The sequence below is a fragment of the Falco punctatus genome (genome assembly GCF_963210335.1).
Source record: "Falco punctatus genome assembly, chromosome: 8".
Taxonomy (NCBI): domain Eukaryota; kingdom Metazoa; phylum Chordata; class Aves; order Falconiformes; family Falconidae; genus Falco; species Falco punctatus.
This window is the reverse complement of record NC_137588.1, coordinates 18143682-18168469: the sequence shown is the minus strand read 5'-3', so window position 1 is coordinate 18168469 and position 24788 is coordinate 18143682. Positions and strand designations below refer to the sequence as shown.

At 39.0% G+C, this 24788-nt stretch overlaps 1 protein-coding gene and 1 long non-coding RNA gene across 4 annotated transcripts in view; one reads left to right on the top strand and one right to left on the bottom strand.

The window, feature by feature from the left end:
- The window catches only part of LOC308068922, a 52195-nt gene extending 27451 nt beyond the window's left edge, over positions 1-24744 (top strand). Inside the window, exons 1-3 of one of the 2 annotated variants that reach the window (XR_013930189.1) lie at positions 5876-6010; positions 6918-9868; positions 10276-24744. This is a non-coding gene — a long non-coding RNA (uncharacterized lncRNA). Of the gene's footprint in view, positions 1-5875; positions 6011-6917; positions 9869-10275 lie in introns of those variants that run through there. The other variant, XR_013930188.1, reaches the window with a different exon arrangement.
- Positions 1-24788, bottom strand: part of PDE11A (phosphodiesterase 11A) — a 142543-nt gene that overhangs the window by 7250 nt on the left and 110505 nt on the right. For both annotated transcript variants that reach the window (XM_080400368.1, XM_080400369.1), the window contains 5 exons: positions 21594-21694; positions 17304-17381; positions 15869-15936; positions 12849-12919; positions 9884-9967 (listed from right to left, as the gene is read on the bottom strand). In XM_080400368.1, the coding sequence (XP_080256494.1) occupies positions 9884-9967; positions 12849-12919; positions 15869-15936; positions 17304-17381; positions 21594-21694 (402 nt within the window). The remainder of the gene's footprint in view (positions 1-9883; positions 9968-12848; positions 12920-15868; positions 15937-17303; positions 17382-21593; positions 21695-24788) is intronic.

Here is a 24788-nt window from a genome sequence, read left to right as displayed (position 1 = left end):
GTGATCTCTAATTTGGTATCCAGCTTCTTAACGCCCAATTTATTATTTGCTTTAGAAGGAAGGAGCTTGGTCTTCAGTAGCTGTCTGACACGGGATACAGCCATGTAAACTCTTGGGTCCAGAAATGCCCCTTTTCCTTGCCCCTCCTTGGTGCTGCAGGCAGTGAGCCGTGCACAGCGGTGAGGGAAACCCTTCCTGGGAGAGTTCCCATCTCTCTGCCCAGGACCTCGATGATGCCCACTTGCAGTCCTTCCACTGCAATGCAGCTGCCTTGCTACATGGCAATTGGTACAGGATTGGTGACCTTTCCCATTGTATCCCCCTTACTGTAAAAGCTGTTGTTAACAGCAGAGTGATAAAACGTGCTGGAAAAGCAGGTACGCTGGCAGCTGCATGCTCCCGCGTTAGGAAAAGCCAGGCAGGTTTGCAGTTCCCTTCTGTGTCCATATATTACCTCAGATGGGTGACTAAGGTGTTGTTCAGAAAATTACTGTGTAGCACTGACTTCTTCCTACCACCCCCAATTATTTAGGTGTCTTCTGTGACTCTGTATTGTTCTGCCCACAGCATACTTTCACAAGGTGTAGCTCCTCTTACATATAAGCTCCTCCGGTACAATTAACAATATATTGTGTGCACCTGGGAGAGGTGCAGGGCTGCCTGAAGGAAGAGCTCAAAAGGGGGAGAGCATGAGATCCTCTGAGGAAGCCATTTATGGGAGAAGGTAAGGAGGGAAGTGTGTTTTTTCTTGGGTATAGAGAGGTATTTCTTAGGTATATTTTGCTAGATAAAGCAAGTCTCTTCAGGGAGAGTGTGGTAGGTAGCAGTGGAGGCATCTGTTGATAGATCTGTCTCCTGGGTTGAAGGGTGGTGGTGGGGGAGAAGACTTTATCAGCTGTATCACTTTAATCTCTGGGAAAGCATCTTAGCTGAAACAGCTGAGATGGAGCACAGATGTGGCCAGAGTCTAAAGTACAGCTAAAGCAAATACATTTTGCTGTATTCTAATGCCAAATCCTTTTAAAGAGGAGCACAGTATGGGCTAACTTACAAACACTGCAGGACCTCCAGAGTGTATACTTCTGCCCCTGGAGATTCTCATCCAAATATTGACCAATTTTGACCTTGCTTAACTTATGAGCTTTGACAAGATTACAGCTTATGGAAGTATGGTTGCGGGTCTAATATTTGTAAAGTGAGTTTATGGAATAAGACCATATAAATTCATTTTTATGACTGAGCACATATCAAAAAGTTATAGGTCTCAGTGTTCACTCTACTTTGGAACCCAGTGGTTTCTAATGAATCACTTTTATTATGTAGGCAGTTTCTGAGTTGGAAGGGAGGACTAGTGACCGAGAAGCCGTAGGGATAAATTCAGACCTGGTGTAAGCATATGAAGCATTGCTGAAGTCAGGGGAGTCGTGACCAGTTACAGCAAAGCTGAATTGGACTCCTGAGTTTTGCTGAAGTGGCTTTCACGTGAGAATAGACAGGCCAAAGGTGAGCCATCTATCTGAAAGTCCTTGAACTTCAGATTAGTTCAGATAAAAGGGAACCTGTACTGCAGTCATCCACAGATTTGGTCTTCATAATACAATTGCTTGATGGAAGTTGTTTTGAAAACCCAAAAGTATTGCTGTATATATGCCCGTGTACTAAAACCAAAAAGACTGCTAAAATTCTACTGTCTATAGGTAGAATACAGAAGATAAAGCAATACAGAGAAGATATAGGGATTAACTTGTGTCAGTCTCTGACTATGTGTGTATATGGATTAATTATTTGCCCTACTGATTCAGGGCCATGTTTAATCATTATGTTCCAGAAAAAAATACTGTATTTGTGAGGGGGCTGAGTGTATGGAAAATATATTATGGCAATACACCATTGTTGAAGGAAACTGTTTATTCCTTCTAGGGCTTACTGAGGAGAGGTCCAGGTCATCAAGTACATAATGCATCAGTGCATTACTTGTGCATTTCTGCCAGGGAATTTTTTTCTGATGCCTAAAAATGTGATTAGATTAAATGAATGTACTACTAACTTCCCTGATAGAAAACAGGAGTTTCTTTTAGCTTCTCTGTAGAAATTGTTAGCAGTGCAGAAGGAAGCCAGTTGAGCCTGGAAAGGGATCTAATACACGAACAGGTGTTCAGATCTTCCACTATGAATTAGCATCGTGCTTCTTTCTGGTGATGGTACACTAGCAAGAGTAATGCTGCACTCCTTTGTAAGTAAACACACACACTGTAGAGGGATGATTATAAAGCAAGATCCTCCACTGGTAAAATGTGTCAGGTACTTCAGGAAGGAAAATATGTAGAGCTTCTGGTAGCCAAATGTGCTCTGACCAATATCAAGCGTGCTATGCCTCTCAAAGGGAGAGCAATACTGAAGGACTGGGTACCTACTGAAGTAGCTCAACTGATGTGTTGCTATAGTTGCAAATGATTCATTTGCTCATAATAATTTCATGAGACCAAGGGTTTGCTCAGAAGAGGAAGAGTTATTACTTCATAAACAATTTCTTATTTGGCTCTGCTGTTTATGGTTTTGAGTCTATGTCTAAAGCATGTGAGAGACAGAACGTTTCTAACTCTTTTCCTTCAACATTTTAACCAAGCAGCTGATCAATGTCTTCTGCTTTGCTATTAAATAGATTTTGAAAAACTCTTCAAACCGTATCAGTCTCATATGCTTATTTAGTTCTTTGAATTTGCCCTCAGCTGGGAATTCTGCAGGCAACTGTGATTCTGTTGTGTTAAACACTTACTTGAAACGTTTCATCCATCATCATTTCTACTCCTTTTCTGATGCAATGTAGTTTGTGCTTTGTCTTTCTTGAAAACTGAATGGCTGTTAAATTATCCATTTATCTTCTTTCAGATTTGCTGTACGATTTGAGTTCCCTCTATTGGCTGTCTCTTCCACCTTATCTGCCAACTTTTCAGTCTACTTCCTCAGATCTTTATATACATTTCCATACATGACTGCATGTCCTTCGCAACACATTGGGCAGATAATTCTAAATAAGACAGCAACAGAAATCGTAGTATTATGAATTATTCGCTTTTTCTTGCAAATCAGGCTGAAAGCCTTGAGTGAAGCTTAGCTTCACTAAAGTCAATGGCAAATAATGTTTTTTCTATCTTCTCCCATGCATCTCTGTTGATGGCTTGCCCTTTCAGTTAAGACCTTTTTGGCATAACTATCTGAGAAGTAAGTTGAAGTACTCATTTGAAGAGGAAAAAGTACTTGTTTCTGTTATCTGCTCTCTCTTCTTTTAAAGCAATTTGGGAAAACTTGTAAATTCTTAAAACTGCTGATAGTAATACAATGCTTCAACAATAATCTTCCTGAATTACAAAAATTCCAGCAAAAATAATATTCTGTTAATTTCCAAAAGCAAAATGAATCCTTCCCTGCTCTCAAGAAACAGAAAAAGAGGATCGAGATCTTTGTCCCCATTGTAAAAAAACATGTTTGTGATGCTCTGAAACCACCAGAACTATGTCTTTTCATGTTACACTGTGAAATAGTGACTGACTTAGAAGGGAATTGCAAATAAAAGCATTTTTTCTTCTTTTCCTAGTTTTTCTTTCTTGTAAAAGTCTTCTTCACCTTTTCTCTCTGTTAATACAAAAGTGGCAGAAAACAGTTCACTGATGCTTATTCCGTTACTGGAAGCTGTAATACAGTCATAGTATCAGAGTCTTCAAGTTCAAAAGAATTCATCCTAGGTGGCCTCGTTTAGATTAATCAGTAGACAAGCAACAAGGCAACAAAAGTGCTGAACTAGTTGACTTCCTATTTCAAGGTTACAGAAAGATCCTTCTGCAGTGCCAAAATCTCCTTTCTCTGGGACAAGCCCTTATTCCTAATGTAATCCTTAGCTACCGACTCCCCTCAGCACTAGCATTTGGCCTGATTAAGTTTCCTCTGAAGCAAATGTCTTACAAACACAGCAGAATGTGTCGCACCTGCTCTTTCTTGGATAATATTACCCCCTGGATTTCAACAGAAAGTGAGACTAATTTGATCTGCCAGTCTGTGCAGCCTCTGTCCATGGTGTCTCACATGCTGCATCCTGAGCCTATCTGCCTTACTAATCCTTGTCAGCCAGGCAGTCCCAGGAAACATAGATGCATTATCTCTGACTCTGTGTCCAAATCCAATGTCAGAAATAAGCCCTGCCAAAAGTGTACATCTTTATGGTATTCTTTAGGATCTATTGAAAGTTATCATGTTCTTCCTTCAACATGCTACAAAGGAAAAGCTGATTTCAATGAGAATCACACAGAGCTGATCAAATTGCTTCCTATGAACACATTTTTCTGAATAGCTTATGCCTGGTTCCATTTTTCTTTTTTTAAAACATTTAATAACTTCTGAATGTATTTCAGGGAATGTCTATATATTGCTCACTGTGAGTGAACAGCTCACTGCCTAGTGCTATCCCTGCCCCCTGACTAGATGCAAACTTAAAAATAGAACAGCAGTGCTCTGACTTCTGTACCAACAGTCCCAGATATGGGTGAATGGTGGGTACAGCAAGCCATTTCCAAAATGTTCATACAGCTAAACTCTTCCTTATTAAATAATTTAAAGAGTTTTTAAATTCTGACTATATAGAGAGGACAGAAATATCTGAAACAAAAAGTAATTGTTTTGGCTGCGTCCAGCGACTCTTGCCTGAGTGAGGACTATTGCACATGTTTTGTTCTGGAAAAGGACTTCTAGAGGAGTGGTCCAGACCCCAAATTTCTTCTACAATATTTCCTCATATAAAATTGTAGTTGAAGCAATGAGGGAAGGGGGGTAGAAGCAGTAACCGAGGAAAGGCTGTGTCAGGACATAGCAGTATAAGCACGATTCTTAAAGCATACCTTTTCCTCCTTCTCTGCAAAGGAATATTAAAAGGTTAATCTCCTGCTTTGTAATTGTAACTACATAATACACTTGTGGGGAAAAAAAAATCACTGTTTGTGCATAGGCACTTCCAAGTCATGTATCAAAGTCAACTCTTGAACCAGAGAAATTAAAAGCACAGAGGTAGCCATGATTGTTAGAGGTTTCTGTGTATTTTTTCTATGCTTTGTAGGGGCTCTACCATTTATGATACCCTGTGCATTTCATGTATGTTTACGAGCAGAATAGATGCTTTTGCAGCTACCTCATTGTATCTAAAGACAGAAATCTAAAGATAGATTTAACTACAAGGCCAGACATTGTCTTCTGTAGGAAGACAGGCATATTAGAACTCTTGGAGTTGTAGAGTGATTAGATTTCTTTCTAAGTACGTCAAACAGCATGATAAAGAAGGATTTTGTCCCTCCACATTCCATTCAAAATATTTAAAGTACTTGCTAGGCCAAACATAAATGTTTCTACTCTTCCCAGATTCCCCCTAGAATCCTGGATGGAGTAATGCAAATTCACCTCTGTAGATACTATTATATGTTTAAAGCTTTCAATACCCAAGAAAATCTTGAATAGCACTAAAAATAGCACTAAAATGGAGCAGTTCAATGGAGCACCAAGGTAGAGGTGAGCAGGGCAATCTCAGGCACGCATAAGTTGTAAAAGCCATGAGCTTCTTTATCTTCCACAAAGCCATCTCCCTTAAATTTAAATAGCTGCTGTCATTGTCACTGACTACCTGACTATGTATTTATCTGCCCAGAAGCAGAGTGCATGGCCTTTGGCCCTGCTATTCATAGTGTTACTGTCTCTGCCTAACAATGCTGTGAACAGAGCTGGGCTTCTGTTAGCATCTTTTGTTTGACGTGAATTGCTGAAGCTTTGATGTTATTTGTGAGAAAAATAATGATTAAAAAGAGTAAGATCTTCACTTTCCCATTCTGTCTGCTCCCCACAGAGAAATCTAATCTGAGTTGGGAAAAATCTGTGGCTGATTCTGCCTTAGGTATATGCAAACCATGAAGTTCAGGACAGAAGTCTGTCTGTGTTGAACCTCTTAGCATCTCTGTACTGGAGGGTCAGAGAGGTAATTTCTTCATGATCAAAAAATTCTGTTTCTGGTTACACAAACATGTACGTTCAAATAGGTACAGAATACTCTGTGTGGTGAACACAGCTGTCAGTGAAGCCACGGTGCTTTATTTTCAGTGGGATGTCTTAGATTTTCTGCTTTAATTGCATATGCTTCCCCTTTATAGAGCATTCTAACAAAGAAAGGGGATGATTACTTCATGCTGAAGCTGCATTAGTAGATTTGAAATGCTCTACAGTTCAAAAAAATGCATTTTTCCTTAGAAATTATTATTCTAATAAGCTTGTTTCTCATCTCTGCTGATGAATGCTTTTCTTGCTGGCATTTTTGAATGAAGAGCAAGTGTGATGCAGTAAAGCGTAACTAAAGCCCCTAAAATCAGAGCTTCAGAGTAAATGGATGGCTGTTCAGCTACTCAAGGCAAAAACTCCACTGTCACATAAAAATACTCTGATCAGTGATCACTACAGTAACAAAAAAGTAAATTCAATAAAATTATAATGTCCCAAGTGTAATAAAAAGCAATGAACAAAAAATTGGGAAGGTTTTATCCTCACAAACCTTTGATCGCCAGCGTGAGGGAAACAGATTTGATTACTAAGGTATTTTGAAATTGGAGGTGGCTTGATTCCCACATTGAGCAGCAGATGTGGGAGAGAGCAAGGGAGCACAGTCATGGCTTGCCTTGTGCCGAGAGCAGTCAGGCTTACAGAGCAAACGTAAAAAAGTTTTGGATTTAGACACTTGGATATGGGAAATATAGCTGTGCATAATTCCTTGATGGTTTTTTTTATATATACCCAGCTATCATTATATATCTATATTCAGCTTCAAGCTCCACATTTGCTTATGATGTAGCACGTTTTGTATATCTTTGACCTTTTTTCTTCTGGGTTGGCAGGCATTCCAAGGGGCAGTCAAACAGGATTGCTAATGGAAGCAGCACAGATCTCAACGATTTGCTGTCACTCGTAAACCTTCCGACAGAAAGAGGCCAATCAGGAAACAGTTCCAGCCAGGTAAGCAGAGGGATGTGATACACTTTTCCCAGTAAAGGAGACTCACTATCCTTTACTTGGAATAGGAGCTGCACCTCACAGTGAGTTGTCTTGAGCTACTTTAAGGAAATGCAGAGAACAGAGCAGATGTGTAAGGAGGAGGTAGAACCAAATTTCCCCAAAGAATGTTTCAGAATGGAGAAAAAAAAATAAAAAGGCTAGAAGGCTGTAACTCTGGTGTGTAGCCTAGCTCTTACGCTTGGACTGTGGAGAAGATATGGTTTGTTATAGTACTGTCAGCAGCATTGGGTGGTGTTAGACCGCTCCTGGAAGTCTGGGTTGTGATGTTCCTTCTCTGTTGCATGTTTCTGACATCCACAGCTGCCAATAGCCTACACCTGGGAACTACTCTGAGCAAAGAGAATTTCAGGGGACTCTGCTGATCTGTCTGACTTTAACAGGAGTTGCCAGCATTCACTGGTTGCTGGGGCTCTCTCTACTGTGTGGGTGTCAAATAACTCAGAGCACAGCATTAGGTCCTGCTGTAGCAACTGTGTCTGTATGGACACATGCATTCCCCACAGAGTTCCCTTCAGGGTTCTGGATACTAAGATCTAACCACACAGATTCAGGACTTCTGATCACTAGTATGGAAAAAACCTATGTGCAGAAGCCTTGATTTTGTTCTCTATGGTTTAATGTAATTTTGTCATCAAAATAAGTGTCAAATGCTTATTTCAAACATACGGTTCTTATAAGCACTATGCTACTGAGCTATATAAGTACCACTAAGATTTTACTAATTTGTCAGCTGCCACTCTGCCTCTTTATGCTGCATTTGTAATGATGTAACCCATTCTCTCCCCACATGCAGTCCCCACAACGTATTACAATGGCGAGAATTTTAAAGACTGTATCAGGAAGGAAAAAAAAGTATCTGGGACTTAGCCATAGTTGTAGTGTTCAGCTGGCCCTAAACAGGGGATTTACAATGCCTGAATACACTGCTGATGTGATGTGTATTGAGGTTTGATTAAGCTGCATATGAAAATTAAAACTTGGCTCCACAGCGAAGAGAGAATCTCCCGCAGCGTGATACTATGACATCAAGTTTTCTGTTTACCCCTAAGGCTGGTGCTGCAATGACTTCCAGGTTTGATGGTGTCTCTTTTTTAAGTTGTTGAGCAGCAGGCTAATAGCTGCACAGCATGATGCAAAGACAGCAGAAAGCAGGGAAATCAGATGTGAATATATTCCCCAGAGATCTCCTGCTAAGATGGAGCTAACTAACCAGAGCTTTAGTGCTCAGATGTAGTCTTCTCATGCAGAGGATGGGCTGATTATCAGCTCTTCCTGCTTTATTGTACATTTTTGGATTACAGATGCTATTACAAATCATGAATTCTGGTATAATATGCATTCTAGTGCAATATGAACTATTATATTGAAAGGAACACCACAAGAGTTTTTTGTCCGAAGTCAGTTTTCCCCATATTGTCCAAAATGATTTTGGTATTTTAAAAATACAGGTTTATATTCTTCTTCTGTGTTTGCTTTGCCTTAATTGTTTGGAAGCTGGAGGTTTAGTTTATTTCATTACAACAAAGACCCACCTAAGAAAGGGACAGGATTTACTGGCAAAGCAGCAGCCCACCTCGCTGTGTACACAAGGGCATGTTGTCCATGTCACACAACAGGAGCTGCCTTTGCTGCTGGGCACCCCCTTCATTATTGCCACCATGGCAGCCTCAGATCCCACAAGGTACAGAGGGGCAGGGGAAGCACATCATCCTTCTTGCCTCACACGCTACTGGTGACATATCTGGTCTATAAAATGAAAAGGAACTGCCAATCCATTTTTGTTTGTGTGCAGGGAAGCTAGTCCATCAGTTTAATGTTACCATGGGAGCTGGTACCTGCTTCCCAGCTCTTGGCTTTGTATCATCAGTGACCTGCTCATTGCTTGGAGATGTGAGGCAGTTTAGGGTACAGAGGTAACAGGGAGGACATGTTGCAGTTCCCCAAAAAAGCCTAGTGAGAACATCCCCATGTTTTCTCAGGTATCAGTGGCCAAACTGGCAGTCTTTAGTGGCATAAGGCAGTCTGCGCGGTTTCAGTGAGTAAGAGGAAGACTGGCTGACACAATTACACTGACGGTTAGATAGTTCTATAGTGTTATTTTCCATTTACCATCCTGCTCATGTAGCTCTGCTTTCTATACAGATAAGAGAGAAAAAGTTAAAATGGCGAAGCATATGTTATGCAAGTCAAATTCTGAAGCTGGTTTAATCCAAAAAGAGAGAAGCATTACTCTGTTCATCTACTGCCTTAATAAAGTAGTACTTGAGAGCTTATACACCCATGCAGTCAGTGTAGGAGCATGATTAAATGAGTAAACTCCAAGTTAAACAGCACACAGGTTAAACCACAAATCATTTGTCACTGACCTTAAAGGCTTGGCCTAGAGTGCTCCTGAACAGTTTGGAAAGGAGCCAGAAGGGAGTGCAAAGGCTCAGCCTCGAGCTTCCCTTTGGGCCACACATACTCAGAGGTCTGACAGCAGCACCTAAGAGGCTGCCCATCTGGCACCTCTCTGCAGAGCACTCCACACCTTGCCATGATGAAAATCAGTTTGTCTCCAACAAAATAAACAGGTGCCCTATCAGCTTTTACAACTTAGAGTAATATTGTTTACAGATGTTACCACCTTCAGGGAATCCACAGGTTTCTGCATAGAATTCAGACTTTTGGTAAAGTCGAAGAAAGATAAGAGTTCAAATAGCCTTCAAGGCTGTAAGCTAACTCTTTTTCCCTGGAGACGCAAGAACAATCTTCTCTGGACTCTACAGGAGCAGTAAGTAAAATTTACCTCATACAATGGCATGCAGATGCTATCAATCCACTCAAGCTGCAACCTGGGTAGTTCATCTTTCCTGTTCCGATCAAAAATGGCCTGAATTGAGAAGGGAACAAAACTGTCATGCTTTATTACACTGGAGTATTTTACAGACACATAATCCAGCACTTTGGAGCTACGATCAAATTCTCACAACCAGAATCATAATCAATATTTGCAGCAGTCTTCCTACTGCTTTGTCTGCATGAAAAATAGACTGTTTATTTTCAATTCTGTTTTGAAATTTGTAGGCTGAATGTATTTGGATTTTATAATTCTGTGATGTAAAATAAATACACTACAGTTGGAGCTGAGCTGGTAAGAAACCTCCTGTAGAAATGTTAAGTAGATACCTTTGCACACAGGGTTTTCCAGCTCAGCAAAATGAACAGTGATGGATATGGGCTGGCTCCCTCCCTCCCAGTTACAGACCCTTTCTGCAGAACCAGCCCTGTCTGTGAATCCCAAGGGTGGGGAATCAACAGATCCATTTTGGGAGCAGTTACCAATTTGTTCCTCTGGAAACAGCGTAATACATGGCTCACTGCACTGCCCTACAGAGGAAATTAGACAGACTGAAGACTATGTTTAATGAGGCTCAAAGGAGACGGGAGAAACCCGGTTCTGCAGAGTCTGAACGTTGAGTTGAGTTTCCTCCATTCCTCAAGTAATCTCTATTTGAGATTACTTGGCTCCATCAGCTTTCCATCTACAGGATTTTAATTCTCCTTCTAGTGGCCCATCCACACCATTTACTGATACTGAATGCCTTCGTTGTTTTTGTTTTTTTTTAAACTCTCTGAGTATGGCAAGATTTAAATCTTTGTCTTTTTCTGTGGAAAGTCTGTTCTTACTCTGGGCCCATCTCCTCAAGGTTGACATCTCTTGAGAAAATCTACCTTCCTTCTCCACCTTCTAGAAACTCTGGACTATACATATTACATTACATTAAATGTCTGGTTGATTTCTTCGTATTTGTAGCTTGCTCTTTCTGACATACACAGGTATCACACCGTGTACCTAAACAAGACCAGGAGGTAAGTTTCAAGGACTCTCTGATCTTAAATGGGAATCATGGATTTGATTTTGGAAAATTCTGCATTTTCTATTCCAATAATTTTGAAAAATCCTGTAATTTTCAGATTTTTATAAGCACAACATGAGAAAAAAACCCTTGAGTTAGAAGAGAATATCACATTATCTTGATGACTTAACAACTCTCATTTAACAATAGCAGCAATACCTATCTAGGTGGCTTGTCACAGTGATATGTCATGAAGTACATCAGGTTTGACCTTGTTCAAAAATTCCTCATTACTGTGGTAAAACTCAGCATGACTTTGACTCTTGGCCATCAACTGTTAGAACTGATGAACATTTTTTTCACATTGTGATTATCTACTGGCCTTATCTCCCAACATAAAACACTTAATACATCTGTTTACTGGATTTTTTTGAAATTGTGAAGGGCCGAACAGAGAGGAAAATCTTCTTTCAGGATGTATGGCTTCAAAGTATCCTATGTGTGGCCCACAAATTACTGTATTCCTTGGTGCAAGACTGTAGAGTCCAAAGGAAGAGTGAGAGGGCTCCTGTGATGGAGGAAATACTAAAGATATTTATAGCAATACACTCTTCTTTCCCATCTCTCTAGGCTGTTGGATGCAGATGTTCAGAAGACATGAGTCCAGAAGAAAGCTCTGGCTTTTTTCTTTCTCTGCTCTTCTACCAAGTCTACAGCATGTCCCAGGTGTAGATGTAATACCACCTCAAAATAATTCTTAAGGTTGCTGGACCTGGGCCATTTGCATTGGAATTCATTGCTACTTGAAGACAGTAACATTAATGTGTGTGTTGAAATGAAATTACTTCCTAGTATTATTCTTATTCCTTCATTAGCATGAGAAAAACACTTTGCAAATTTTACATAGAAGGCAGGAAAGGCATTTATATCTGTATTATCTGGAATGGTACTTGCAGTTATTCAGGCCTAGATTTGGTCTCAGAATTGTGAATACCATGACTGACTGATTACTCTTGTACTGGACTATAGCTACTATTTTTTCTGAGATGTACACACAGAAACTACTGTAAAGAAGAAATTCATTAGTGTCCCAACCTCTGTCAGTATGCAAAGTGAAAAGCCATTTATTTTATCTGAGCATTATTTATTACAAACTTGCTAACTTTGACTCCGTTACATCACTGCAGGCTCATGAGGCAAGTATTATCAAAGTGAGAACAAGTCTGAGCCACTGGAATGGTCTTTTTATTTTTTGGAAGAAAAAACATATATGTGAATAGCTTGTAAGTTAGATTCTTTAGAATATTCTGTTACCCTTCTCATGTTGCCTCCAGATAACAGCTTGTCAACATTTTGAGGTATTTAATCTGGATAAAGATTTCTCTTCAAATTGTTCATGAAAATCTTTATGAAACTTTTTTCTTAGTTCTTGTTTAACACTTTATACCCATCTGCCTATATTCCACTCAATACCAATTTATCCTTTCAATCACAGTGATATATTTAGTGGCATACCTATAGAAATGCTCTTCAGCATTTGATACGTCAAATAACGCAGATAAGACAGCTGCAGCATAAAGTAAATCTGACAATTTTGATTTTCGTTAAGTAGCTGGTGATTTTTCATTTGAATACTGTGTGTTAAAAACAGTATCTTGCTTTGAAAATTAACTGAGAGAATAACCTTGGGAATAGGTAAAGAAAATGGGAAAAAGGGCTCAATGCAAAAGTGACTGAATTGACTGGAGAACTTTTATATGTGGCTCTAAATGCATGTCCTTATTGTACAAAGCTTTTATTTATCCCAAGATTTTTCTTTACATACAAAATACAGTTAGTTTTTCTGAATGAACCCAATGATATTTTCTTACCCTATTCAAGTTAGTAACTATTTCAGAAATGATAAAAACTTACTGAAGGGGTGAGTTTGAGTTCAGATCTTTCTCTGTCTCCTTGTTCAAAGAACTCACTGGTTACCAGCTCAGCTGCCTAAAACATAAATCATGATAAAGATTAGAGCTCTTGCTACATAATTTTTAGGGTAATGAGTTCTTGCTCAGACCATAACTTCAGCCTGTGCTGAACTGTAAAGAAGTGACCAGCCCCGCTCACATGACTGCTGTCAGGCACGGGTTTGTGTAGTTTTCAGGGCTGGGCATACAGCTGGTATAAACAGCTGTAATCACTGATAAGTACACTTATCCCTTTTTGATAGGGAATTGACTGGGGGAATTACATCACAATGTTGAGATAGCTCTCAATGCAGTTATATGCAACTTACTCAAATATTGAGAACAGTACAGAAAACTATAGCTGTTTCTTGGCATCCACAATTACATCTGTGAAAATGCTTTGTAAAATGTGCAAGAACTCTCTGGGTATTTACAGACTGTTGCCCTATATAAACAACTTAATTAACCAGTAACCCCTGTTGTCTTAATTTAATGTGACATCATAAAGGTTTTTTCCCCACTAGGCTTTACTTTTTTTTCCCTGTGACTGTCATCACGATAGGATCTGAATATCTAAATATGAACTTATATTGTGGTTATCATATTGAATCAAAATCAAGAACTGGTGGGCTGGAAGTTGGAATGCATCTTTCTGACTTTTGTGAATTAAGATGTTCTATTCACAGCAGAGGTTTGTGCTTCTCAGAACACAAGATTTAAAAACAAGATCAGTTATGGAAACAACAGGCATTTTAGGAAGTCAAACAGCGAGCAATCCTCATATAGTAGCCTTTACATAGCATATTCTTGCCATGTGGGGGGCTTTGAAGGTAGGCACATATTACATTTGAGATGCAAAAGAAGGAAATTGATCTATTGAACGGCATTCAGTTCCTAAAGCTCCTGTCATGCCTGCTTATTGATTTTAAGTGTTTTCAAGCTAGGAAATGATTTCATAACACCAAGGCACAGGAGGGTGAACTAAGCAGTGAATCTGCACTTCATAAAATATCAAAATTTCTTGCTCTAGCACCTGCACGGTAGCTAACATTCACAAATCCTAAACTTGTTACAGTTGAAATAAGGAGTACCAAAATAAATTGGAAGTAGGTGAAGAGATGTTATAATGTATTCTTAAATCTTGAGCCAGGCTATCCTACACTTTGGAACTTTGTAATGTGTGCAGTCCCAGCGCACTAACAGAATTCTGGATCAATGCTCCAGGCAGAGGAATAATTTAACAACTTGGCAGCAATTAAGGGTTTGCCAAGTGTATTGTGTAAAAATAATCAAGACATAATCTGACCCCTGTTTCTTACTGCTATTCTGATCCTGCTCTTCTTGTGCCCCTTTTCCTCTTTTGTCTATTTCTATCTTCTCTTCCTGAATTCCGCCTTCTTACATGTAGCCTTTATTCCCTTTGATTCGTGTATTTTAATCTCTTTCTCCCTGGATTTTCATGGTTTTTTCCTTTCGTCACAGTTAAGGTTCAACTATTTCCTGGTTTCCCTCTGCAGACTTAATAGCCCCTCTGCTCAACAGGTAACATTTCAATCAATCCCAGACAGGATTTTTCAGTATAAAGTAAACCTATAAACTACGCTGCAGGGGAATTTTCACCAGCAGACCTCAAAAGCGGTAAGGATAACAAAACAGTTTGCCAGAGACTTCAGCGCCAATTCAGCACCATAGCACAAAGACTGACAACATGGAAAACAGACCCTAGCTGACATCTTGGCTGTCAAAGAAATTAGTGAAGCTAACTGAGTTAAAGAGAAAAAATGAGGAGAGACTGCACGTGCTGCAGCTGTGGCTAGGTGGCACTGAAAAATCTAGTGACTCACTTTCCCACTGCAGGATATGAGCAACTTCCCTGATTTCCATGTGTGGTGACCATAAACAGCCTTAGAAGGACTATCTTTGTAGTCTGCTTATAAAACCAAAAAAGACTCATCTGACAAAATTGCAAGCTGAGCTGAAGCCCTCACCACATAAATGCTTTTTTACTGAGTTCACGTGCATGTAACTTTCATCAAGTCCCTTTCAGGTTCTTGTTACTTCCTTGTCCTTCATCCAAGAAATCTGGCTGCTCCTGCTCACTAGTTCTCTGGTCTAGCTTCTCTTTTTCACCCCATCTGTTAAAGTCAAGCTCCCTCCAGGTGCTTAGCCACGCTCAGCTGCGCTAGTGTATCTCCTATTCCCTTTTTGATGCTGTATATTCCTCCAAAACCCTACACAGCCTTCCTTCTATGAGCTTGTTCTGGACCTCAGTAAAGGACAGAGAATTATTAGCATGGATACAGAAAGTATTAAGGATGGATGCTGAGTAAGGAAAGATGCCTAGAAGAGGGAAAATCATCTGGTAAAGGACAAGACTTTTGGGACAGGTTGCTTTCTCACATTATAATTGTTTGTCAATGCTGGACCCAAGTTTTACGTATATTTCTAAAGAGTCTACTCAGCAGAAGTCTGAATTTTTATTTGTTAGTTTTTGAGTAGAGGATGCTAAAGAAGGCTCTATACTACAACTGCAGCTTTTTTCCATTGGTGTTGAGAAAAAACATTTCTCTTATAATACTGAAGATTTTATGTTAATCCAAGTTTGCAGTTCATCTGCTGTTTTTTTTTGGTTTAGGGAAGATTCTGCCCCTACCAAGGAAAAATCTGGGACAAAACAAGCAAGCACAGCTTAATGTGGCTAACACTTAATTTGATTCATCCATTTTTTTAATATGGATTTAAAAGGTTAATAAGAGGAGAGGTTGTAAAGCCAGATCTCTTCAGGTACCTACATGCTGCTCACCAGCATGTGTACATGGAAAGATTATGCAATAAACCATTTCTCGCAGAAACCCCCTGCTATTTTTTTATAGCATTAATACTGCTGTAAATTGATTCCAGTTTTGGTCCCTTGTAAGCCAGGGCCCTGGGAATATTGTCCCACCAGTCCCGCCTCCTCCCAGCCCTGCTATTAATCATGACTTGCCTGTCTTGAAATCTCCCACGGTTTGGTCACAGCTCCAAGGTCACAGGCTGTCATTAGCATTGATCTGAAAAACAGAAATGAACAATACAAGCTGAATCAACCTTTGTTGGATTTCTAAACAACTCCGCTCTGGATGCATAAATAAATAATACATATATAAAACGTCAGCCCTGGCACCTTCTTTTCCTCCAGAAAAGAACGACATGTTTGAAACCTCAGCCATCAGCACAGCTTTTACATCACAATTGTGCCTAGGAAGCCTAATGTGTTGCAGGTCATCAGATGATGAATTTTGGTATTGTGCATTGCACACTAGAAAAGAAATGATATTGCAAGGAAGGAACTGCTAATTTTGCAATACTTATAACACTACTTACATTAACACCTATAATATACTAGAAAGCATGTGCTTCACATGATATAGGTAAGGGTATTATTACATAATAACACCTGCAAACTGGATTAATTTATATGCCTATTTGTAAGTGACTGCTGTAGCAAGAGAACCTATAATCACAGGAGGCATCCCAGACACTGTTTAAGCAGTTTCTATTGCTCATCTACAATAAAAATTTAAGATTTACTATGAGCTATACTGTTCCACTGTAGTTTAATACCTAGCTACTACCATGTTTTATATGCATTAGGAGAAAGAAACCATTCAGCTGTAGAAAGCGTTTATGTACAGTACATGATGCAGATAAAAGTCTAAGAAAGTTTAAATGAAGAACAAGGGCACTGAAAATGAAGCATCGAATATATTGCCTGAATCTAAAACTAGGAATGGGTGAAATGATATGGAAAATAGAAAATGGCCAATATTTTGGTCAAAAGACCAAAAGGAAACAGAATTTTAATGAAATTTCAGATAAAATGAGACATAATCAGGCATGCATATGCAAATACATACATTTTATTGTTTCAAAAATGTGGTGTACTCAAACCACCCACAATGTCTGAGGTTCTTAATAGGATGCATTCTCAGATCATTCTTGAGGCCTAAAGAGTACTGTGTATCTGCAAATTCCTAGGTACAGGCTAGAACAGCAAAGAGAAGCATGGCCAGTGAAAGAAAACAGCTGAGGGAGGGAAACAGACAAGAAAGATTTTTGTGTCCTGAGGCAGAATATTGATGCTTTCTGGAGAAAGAACAGAAGAGCTGAGTGGTAACTGGTGAGGCTGGGAGAAAGGGAAGAAAACATGACAGACTGTGAAGGCAGAAACAGGAATGGAGAAGGTGAGGTCACACTGATTACATCCCTGCTGTTTGGTAATGTTTAGAAATCATACCGTATATTTCATATCATGGATCATATTTTTAAAACAAGCTACCTCCTCTTGTAAATCTAAGACTTCACGATATGTGAAATTCCTGAAATAAATATGGTTACACTTTAAAATAACCAGAAAGCAAGGAATAGTAGTGCTCACCGAAATACTTCTCGGTGGTTTTTTATATTCCAATCATAACCACCTTTACTGACAAGTTCAAAAAACTCGGTCCTCCTCCTGCAACAAAACAGATTATCAGAGAAGGAAACAAGACACTTCCAGGGCAGTACTGCAGTAGAAACACAGTTCTCTGGATGATATGAAATCATTGCACCTCATGTATTATTGTTAAAGTCGTTACACTGACAGTCCATTTAAGCGAAACATACTAATTTCCGAACATGTTCTATAAATGTCTGTTATCAATGTCAGAGTTGCCTAGTAAAAGTAATAGTGTATTTATGGTCTCCACAGATAAGGAAATAAATGGTACCAAAATGTTCAGTCTTCCATGGAAGCATGAAATGTTCAACTACAGCAGAGGACAGACAGACAATAGAAACTGCCCTGAAATATATACACACTTCTCTTTACTTGTCCTTGCAAAATGGTTTTTACTTCTGTATCCTGAAGGGTTTTTCTGAGATATGCAATTCCTGTTATTTCCAGCATACAGAACAGACCAGTGAGACACAGGAGCTGCAGATGTCTTGAGACATCTAGTTCTTATTGACTAGAAACCAGGTCTCCTTGCTTGGTCCCATATTTTGTCTTCTGGACTATCTTCCCTATGTCCTCAAAGATGGACAAAACATGAGCCAGAACATAATGTTTGTTTGGTGCCTTTAAATACCAAAATTCTGACTCATCATAGTCTGTAATTTTTCATGGCACTGAGACCCCAAGTGGCTCTTAATGCATGCAGTGTGACTACACAGTATGAAATAATAGATCCTGGCCCAGATATAACAGAAGTTGAGGTACCAAAATATGGAGCAACTTACCCAGAGTGACACAACATATTAGCATCAAAGCTGGAAAGCAAATACCTATGTTCTGAGTGACAGCCCAGTGCACCATCTCATAGGGGACTGTGCTATCTCTTTGTCAAGTGGAAATGTAGTTAAATTCCCCAACAGGAGAGAGTTTGCAGTGTCTTTTATTTTCTACATTTACTTCAGCTAGACTGAAATTTTGAGCAGCGACTATTGAAAGCACAGTCTGATGGCAGCCAGTACAGGTTTTACATATGAGGAGATGCACATTTCCAGGAGCATTGCCCTTGATCAATGGACAGAATTTTACGTGGGGCATGTTGCATTATACTGGTCCATGACTATTGTGCATTATATGACCCATCACTCCTACCTAGGGCCTTTCAATAATGAATTTCATGACAGCAACTAAAATAGGGGGATATAAGGACTACATGATGATATCTAATCCCTTGTTTCCTGAAGTAAGATATAAAAGAATTTCACGTTACCAAATTTGCTGGGACAATGCACTGTTACACATGCAGAAAACAAAATTCAGTTCTTTCACACAAAGTCAAAGCATCATGCCTCCAGTGGAAATAAATACTGCAATGATGACAATTTTAATGGCGAAGAGTAGTTGGCACATAAACCTTACACCAGGCTACTCCCGAGCAGATCATCAACAACTACGTACTAAGAGAGCGAGCAGTGAATTTCTGCATCCTGTATTTCAGTGCCTAGTCTCACAATACAGAATATGGTGAATTTCATTTTGAAGTATTGGATGTTCTGGGCAATTCATATGTTACTGGACAAAAAACAGGCAAGAATGTTTAAACCTGAAAGCTCAGGAAGATGAGATCCCAGAAACCTCAAACATTCAAATTTAAACTAGACATCCATAAACAGTAACTGAAAACGCAAGTCTCAAGGCCTTATGTCAAGCTGAAAACTTCAAAATAAGAAATCCACAGAGAATTTTTAGTGTAGGAAGGAGTCAACCTGAGGAAAGTGACCATGCATAAGGAAACATTTTAGTGTTTCCTACCAGTTGTTTACACATGGTATCCAAAACGAAGAGGTTTGCTATTATTAAGCAAACATAATATGCTAGGATTTCAGAAATAAACAGAAGTAGAGCAATTCTGGAATGTCTTTGTGTAACATTGACTCTGGTTGTATTTTGCCTGGAAGGGAAAGTTGTCTTGCTATATGTAGCAAATCCAGTTGCTCTACAACCCAGTGGCTCAAGACATCATTTGAGTGAATTACGACAAACTTCATTTTGGTTCCATGTTTTAGCTTCTTGTATTATCTACGAGCATCATTATTTAGAATTATCTACTAAAATCAAGTATCTTTTCCATCTGATCTTTCACTGGAAGTAATCTTTTTGTTAGTTTGTAGAAAAGGAGTGCCTTGAGAAGGTCATAAAGCCTTACTCTGCCTGGAGTTTTGCTACCTGGAGTTTGTGATCATTAGGTTTAGGCATTCTAAGAATACCAATATAAGAATTTCCTTCTCTACAAAAATCTTGAAGATGTAGCAAAATGAATAAGCAAGTTAGGTACTTGTGCAGAAACATCTGTTCACATAGGGTGGCTTTAAGAAGTGTAAATCATCATTTCCAGGGAGTGATTTTCAGGCACTTTTGGAAGTAAAGTAGCATAACAACTACCTGATTAATGAATCATAACACAAGAGGAAAAGATAACTTATCTGCAGAGTTCTGAGTAAAGAGGCCTCATTTGCTAAAAGTTTTCCGATTCATGTAGCACATAAAAATCAATTATGCAAGCAAGGAAGAATAATCTTGAAATTCAGCTGATGTCCCTTTTTGGACATTATTTCTCTGTATTAAAACTAGAAGGATAACTTGACCATGTCGTTTTTCAGCCTAAGGCAGGCAGGGAAGAGAGCTCCATCATGTCTGAGTCTGGCCTGGGTTCCCTCCCAGGGCACGGCTGCAGGATCTCAGCCAGGGAGAGCACATGGGGCTGTGCCAGAGCAGCTGCCCCCTCGCCCCTGCCTCTCATGTCTTCCTTGACAGCACAAAACATTTCTGCAGCACTTGTTATTTGTGGTGAGACAGGAGAACCCGTACTGACACATCCCTTGTGGTCCTTGTATCTCACTTAAAGCTGTCAGCAAATTCCCCTGTCATACCAGCCCCCAGATAACAAGATCCTAACAGACAGCTTCAGAAAGAGTATGCTTAAATGGGTTTATTTGTCCTGCTCAGGATTTTCATGTTGTCAAGCAGAAATTTCTTCATAGACTAATGTTTAGAAGTTATTTATAATAAAACTACTAACTAAAGCTCTTAATTATTACAACTTCTCTGAGAACAGACTTGCAGGAAACAGTATCAGTGTGTCTACTGCCAGTACTGTTTAGAACAGCTCATGGCACAGTAACCAAACATTGAGAAACAGAGACAAACACTGCAGCATCCCACTTAGTATTTTTACAATTAAAAAGATACAATGTTGATATAGATAGCTGAACAATTCCAGGGTAAAGAATCTGCCTGAAGTTTTCTAAAAACTTGGTTTGGTATCAACATTCAGCACAGAAGAGGAGCGGAATCCAGGTATACCACCCGCAGAAAACCACGACTAAATGCTACCCAGCACTGCACGCAGTAGGATGCTGGTGGACATCAAACAAAAATTCTGAAGGACGAATTACTGTCAAGACTGGGAAGGCAGTCTGCTGAAACTGCACATCCAACAGCACTTCTCCCTGTAAGTCAGGCAGGCCTGTGCCAGAGGGGGGGATGTCACACGTGCAATGTGATGGTGACACGATGACTCCTCTGACTACATGCATGCTCCCACAATACTGTCTCTGAGAAGAGCTTGCTAATAATGGTATTTGAAAAACATAAAATAGCAGCAACTTGAAATTTACTTAAGAGATCTGATTTGCAAACATGGAAAAGAAAATTGAATGAGAGAGATCCTATTATACTTCTCTTAAGTTTTTTAAGACCTATTCTCATGTGATGCAAATTGGCATAATTTGCCTCTAAAAGCAATGTGTATGCTTTCATTACCTCTGCAACTGGGTCTGTAATAAATATATTTCTTAACATGTTTAGAAACTCTGAAATGACAGAAAATAATTCTAAAATGTTGATTTTCTACATGCCTGAAGAAATTACCACAAAAGGGACAGAAGAATTAAGGGACTGAGCTGTAACTGATTCCTGGGATTGCTTTGAAGTATAAGTGAGGATTTCAGTTGCTTTTTGTTGATACAGACTTGGTACACAGTAAAGCACAACTTATTTGGACACTCAAGATGTTTCTATTAGCCTAAAATATACTAAGTATTAGACTAAATCCCTTCAACCACAGCTAAACACTAATTTTTCATATTACATATCCTTATTGGTATTTAATAGGTCATTAGAGTAAGTTCTTTGAATTTTCATTTGTCAAATACAAGAAATGCCAATACTTACTCAAAATACAGAGTGAGGTCTGTTGCCAATATCGATTGCTTTAGAAGCTGCATAAGGTCACTGTAGTCCTTAGAGGACAAGTTAGCAAAGATGTTGTGACCCTATAATGAAAGAGATAAAAGAGGTAAAGGGCTAGCAATCAATATAGGTTTTTAAAAGGTTTTCTAACACTTTAGTCTACTGTTTCCCTGTAACAGAAGCCTTTTCTGATTCATGGCAAAACTACGACAAAATAATAATGTTAATACTGCTGAGATTACATTGGGGTGGAAGAGTTGAGGACTGTAATCAAGTACCTTGTATGTTTTTCTAAACTCTGCTGAAATTATAGCCTCTTGAGGAAAGATTTACTCTTTGCTCTGACCCTGCACAGACTCAGTTTATGGGGAAAAACTATGGATACATCTCAATCTTTCCTCTTATTAAATGTTTTGGGAAGCTCTGCATTGCAGCTTTTGAGTTGTGCTCCTAATAGATTTATCTGTGCTGCTGCTTGCAGGCACACAAACTGCTGTTAGAGCAGTCAAAGACACTAAATCAGTTTTTCATTCAAAACAGCCCATTTGCTCACTCTGCCCATTACTGCGTTGTCTTACAGTATATACAAGCATTGCCTATGCAGGCTACAGAACCACAACTTTATGCAATTTTAAGTGCCCTTTGTAAGCCCAACAGGCTACTTTTTAAGGGATCATGGATTAAGAAGTTGAGAGGTGCTCTATGGCCAGAATGAAAGGAAACAAAATTATTTCATATTGCCGTCTGACAGCAGGAAGGTCCTTTTGTAACCAAATTTCTGAAAACGAAGAGGGACAGAGATTCTATATTTTCTCTGTAAAATCCTGGAGAAAATAAGCTGAAAGAAACAAAACTAATGGAAAATTCTAAATGTAAGCTTAAGAAGTGGTCTTTGTGACATCAGTCACGTGTAACTAAATTAACGTAACAAAACATAACAGTACTACACTTTTTTTTCTTTCCTAATCCTCTATAGAATAATGAGGTTTTGCTAAACAGAGTCTTATTTTGCTGGTATTTAGCACTGTAATGCACACATTCAGTATGCACCGCCATCTACTGCTTAGGAAGATTAAAATGCTCTTAAAAACAGAATTTTCCAGCAAAAGGATTGCTATTACCATGAGGGTCTGAGGACATAGATGAGATAAGGTCTGGAGGTAGAGATGGTGTTTTTAATAGATCAGATAACTGTTGGACTAAAAAAAAAAAAAACCTGCTATACATAAAGGATGGTCTTCTCTGTGACAATGAAATTATTATTTCTTTTCAGCTAAATACTAAGAAGGATTTGAGAATCCAAGGTTTATTTATGAAAAACAATTTTAAAACCAAAGTACTTGGAAGAAAATAAAGCAAAATGTATTAGGAAAATAGCAGCTCTTACAACAGGGGTAATTTACCGAGTACGTCTGTTATTCTGTAATGTCTGTTGCCTTTCTAACCTGTTTTGTGGTGTATAAAAAAAGTTCAAGATCACTTATACTGAGGTTAGGATGTCAAGAGTAAAGGATAAATAGCTCCTTTGCCCAACATGATAAAAATCTAAAGAAACAATACAATAAACTATGTTTCCTTCTAGATAGCAAAGACAGACTACAACATCAACATGAGTAGGTAGGATATAATCTAATTTCAGCTTATTTGAGAGAGGAGACCAACAGCTCAGCTGGTGCAAGTTGGTGTATCTTTAAGCAGATTGGAGGATCCAAATCTGCATTTATTCCAAACTAAGGGGTGTTTTGTTCCATTAGCAAATAGTATCTACTGGATAAAAATCCCATAGAGTTAATTTTCTAGAAATGAGCACCTGGAGAAGAAGCTGCCTGAATGATCGAAGAGGAGGGCCTGCATTTCAAGTAATATTTTATATCTCTGAAAGAAGCTGGAGTAGATTCCAATGAAAAAAGTATTATTTTCATAAATTTCTTGATTTTTAAGCTGAAAAAGATAAAGAAAAGCATATAGACTGACATGAGCTATAAACTTTCAGAGTTGCCTGTGTCTTGAGCCTGTCTTCAGAGACACATTCAGTCATAATGAAGATTTCAGGAACTACAGAAATCACTGTTTCCCAGGAAAGCTTGTTCCAGAGGCTGAACAGTCTCACTGGTTTAGAGAAAAAAATAACACGAGCGAGCCAACCAAACAAACCAAAAACCCAAACCAAACCCCCTTCCTTTTTTCCTGTTCCGAACCAGTCTGTTTAACTGTCAAATGCTGCTTTTTCTTATGCCTTTCCCTGGTAGTACAAGGAGCCATTTAATTCCTAGTATCACCTTTTAAATAAGCTAGGCTAGGCTAAGCAGATTGAGCTGTTTAAGTCTCATGCTGGTGCTCTCCGTTCCTATGTCTGCTTTTTAAATATAATGGCAAGAAACTGAACACTAAAGCCACAGCCCCATGACTCATCTCTGTGGCACTGTACACAGAGGTAAAGCCATCACCCCATTCCCATCTGTCTGATCACAGGACGTTCCCAGATGCTCTTCAAAAGATACGGCAGATCAGTATATGGTCTCCAGTTGTGCTGCACGAACATTTTTGTTTTTATACACACACTGAATGCATTTTGTAACAACCTATCTGTGTAAATTAAGAAAACACACCCATTGTTTTGTAAGGACTGCGTGTCCATCCTACTTTTCTCACTACACCTCTGGGGTAGTGCATGCTGCATACTGCTATGCGTAAGATATTCTAGGCAAGAACTATGTCTTTATATCTGTCTGCAAAGTAACCAGTGTACTTTGGGCAGCAGAATTACTGATACTCATTTTTTAAAAATAATTTAATAGAATTATGCAAAACCATCATAAAAATACTGATTACAGAAAGACTGTCAAATAAATTGGTTCAGTAAAGGATGACTGTGATACTCTGAATACAACACCTGTGGGGAAAAGTAAAAGCTTGTTTCATCTGCCTATAAACCACTGAGCAGGATATGTGTAAGAAGGCTGAAAAAAGCTGACAATACAATTAGGATACGTTCTCCTTGTCCCTAGCTGAATAAGACAAACATAATCTCTGGGCTCTATGATCAGCATTTGTTGTTGTTTAATTTTGTGCTAGTTGTGACCTTTGTGGTAACCAATAAATAAACCCTCAAGGAGAGGGCACTGAAAAGGTACTGTGTGTGGTATTTCCTTTCTCCAGCTGAAACGGCCCAACAGC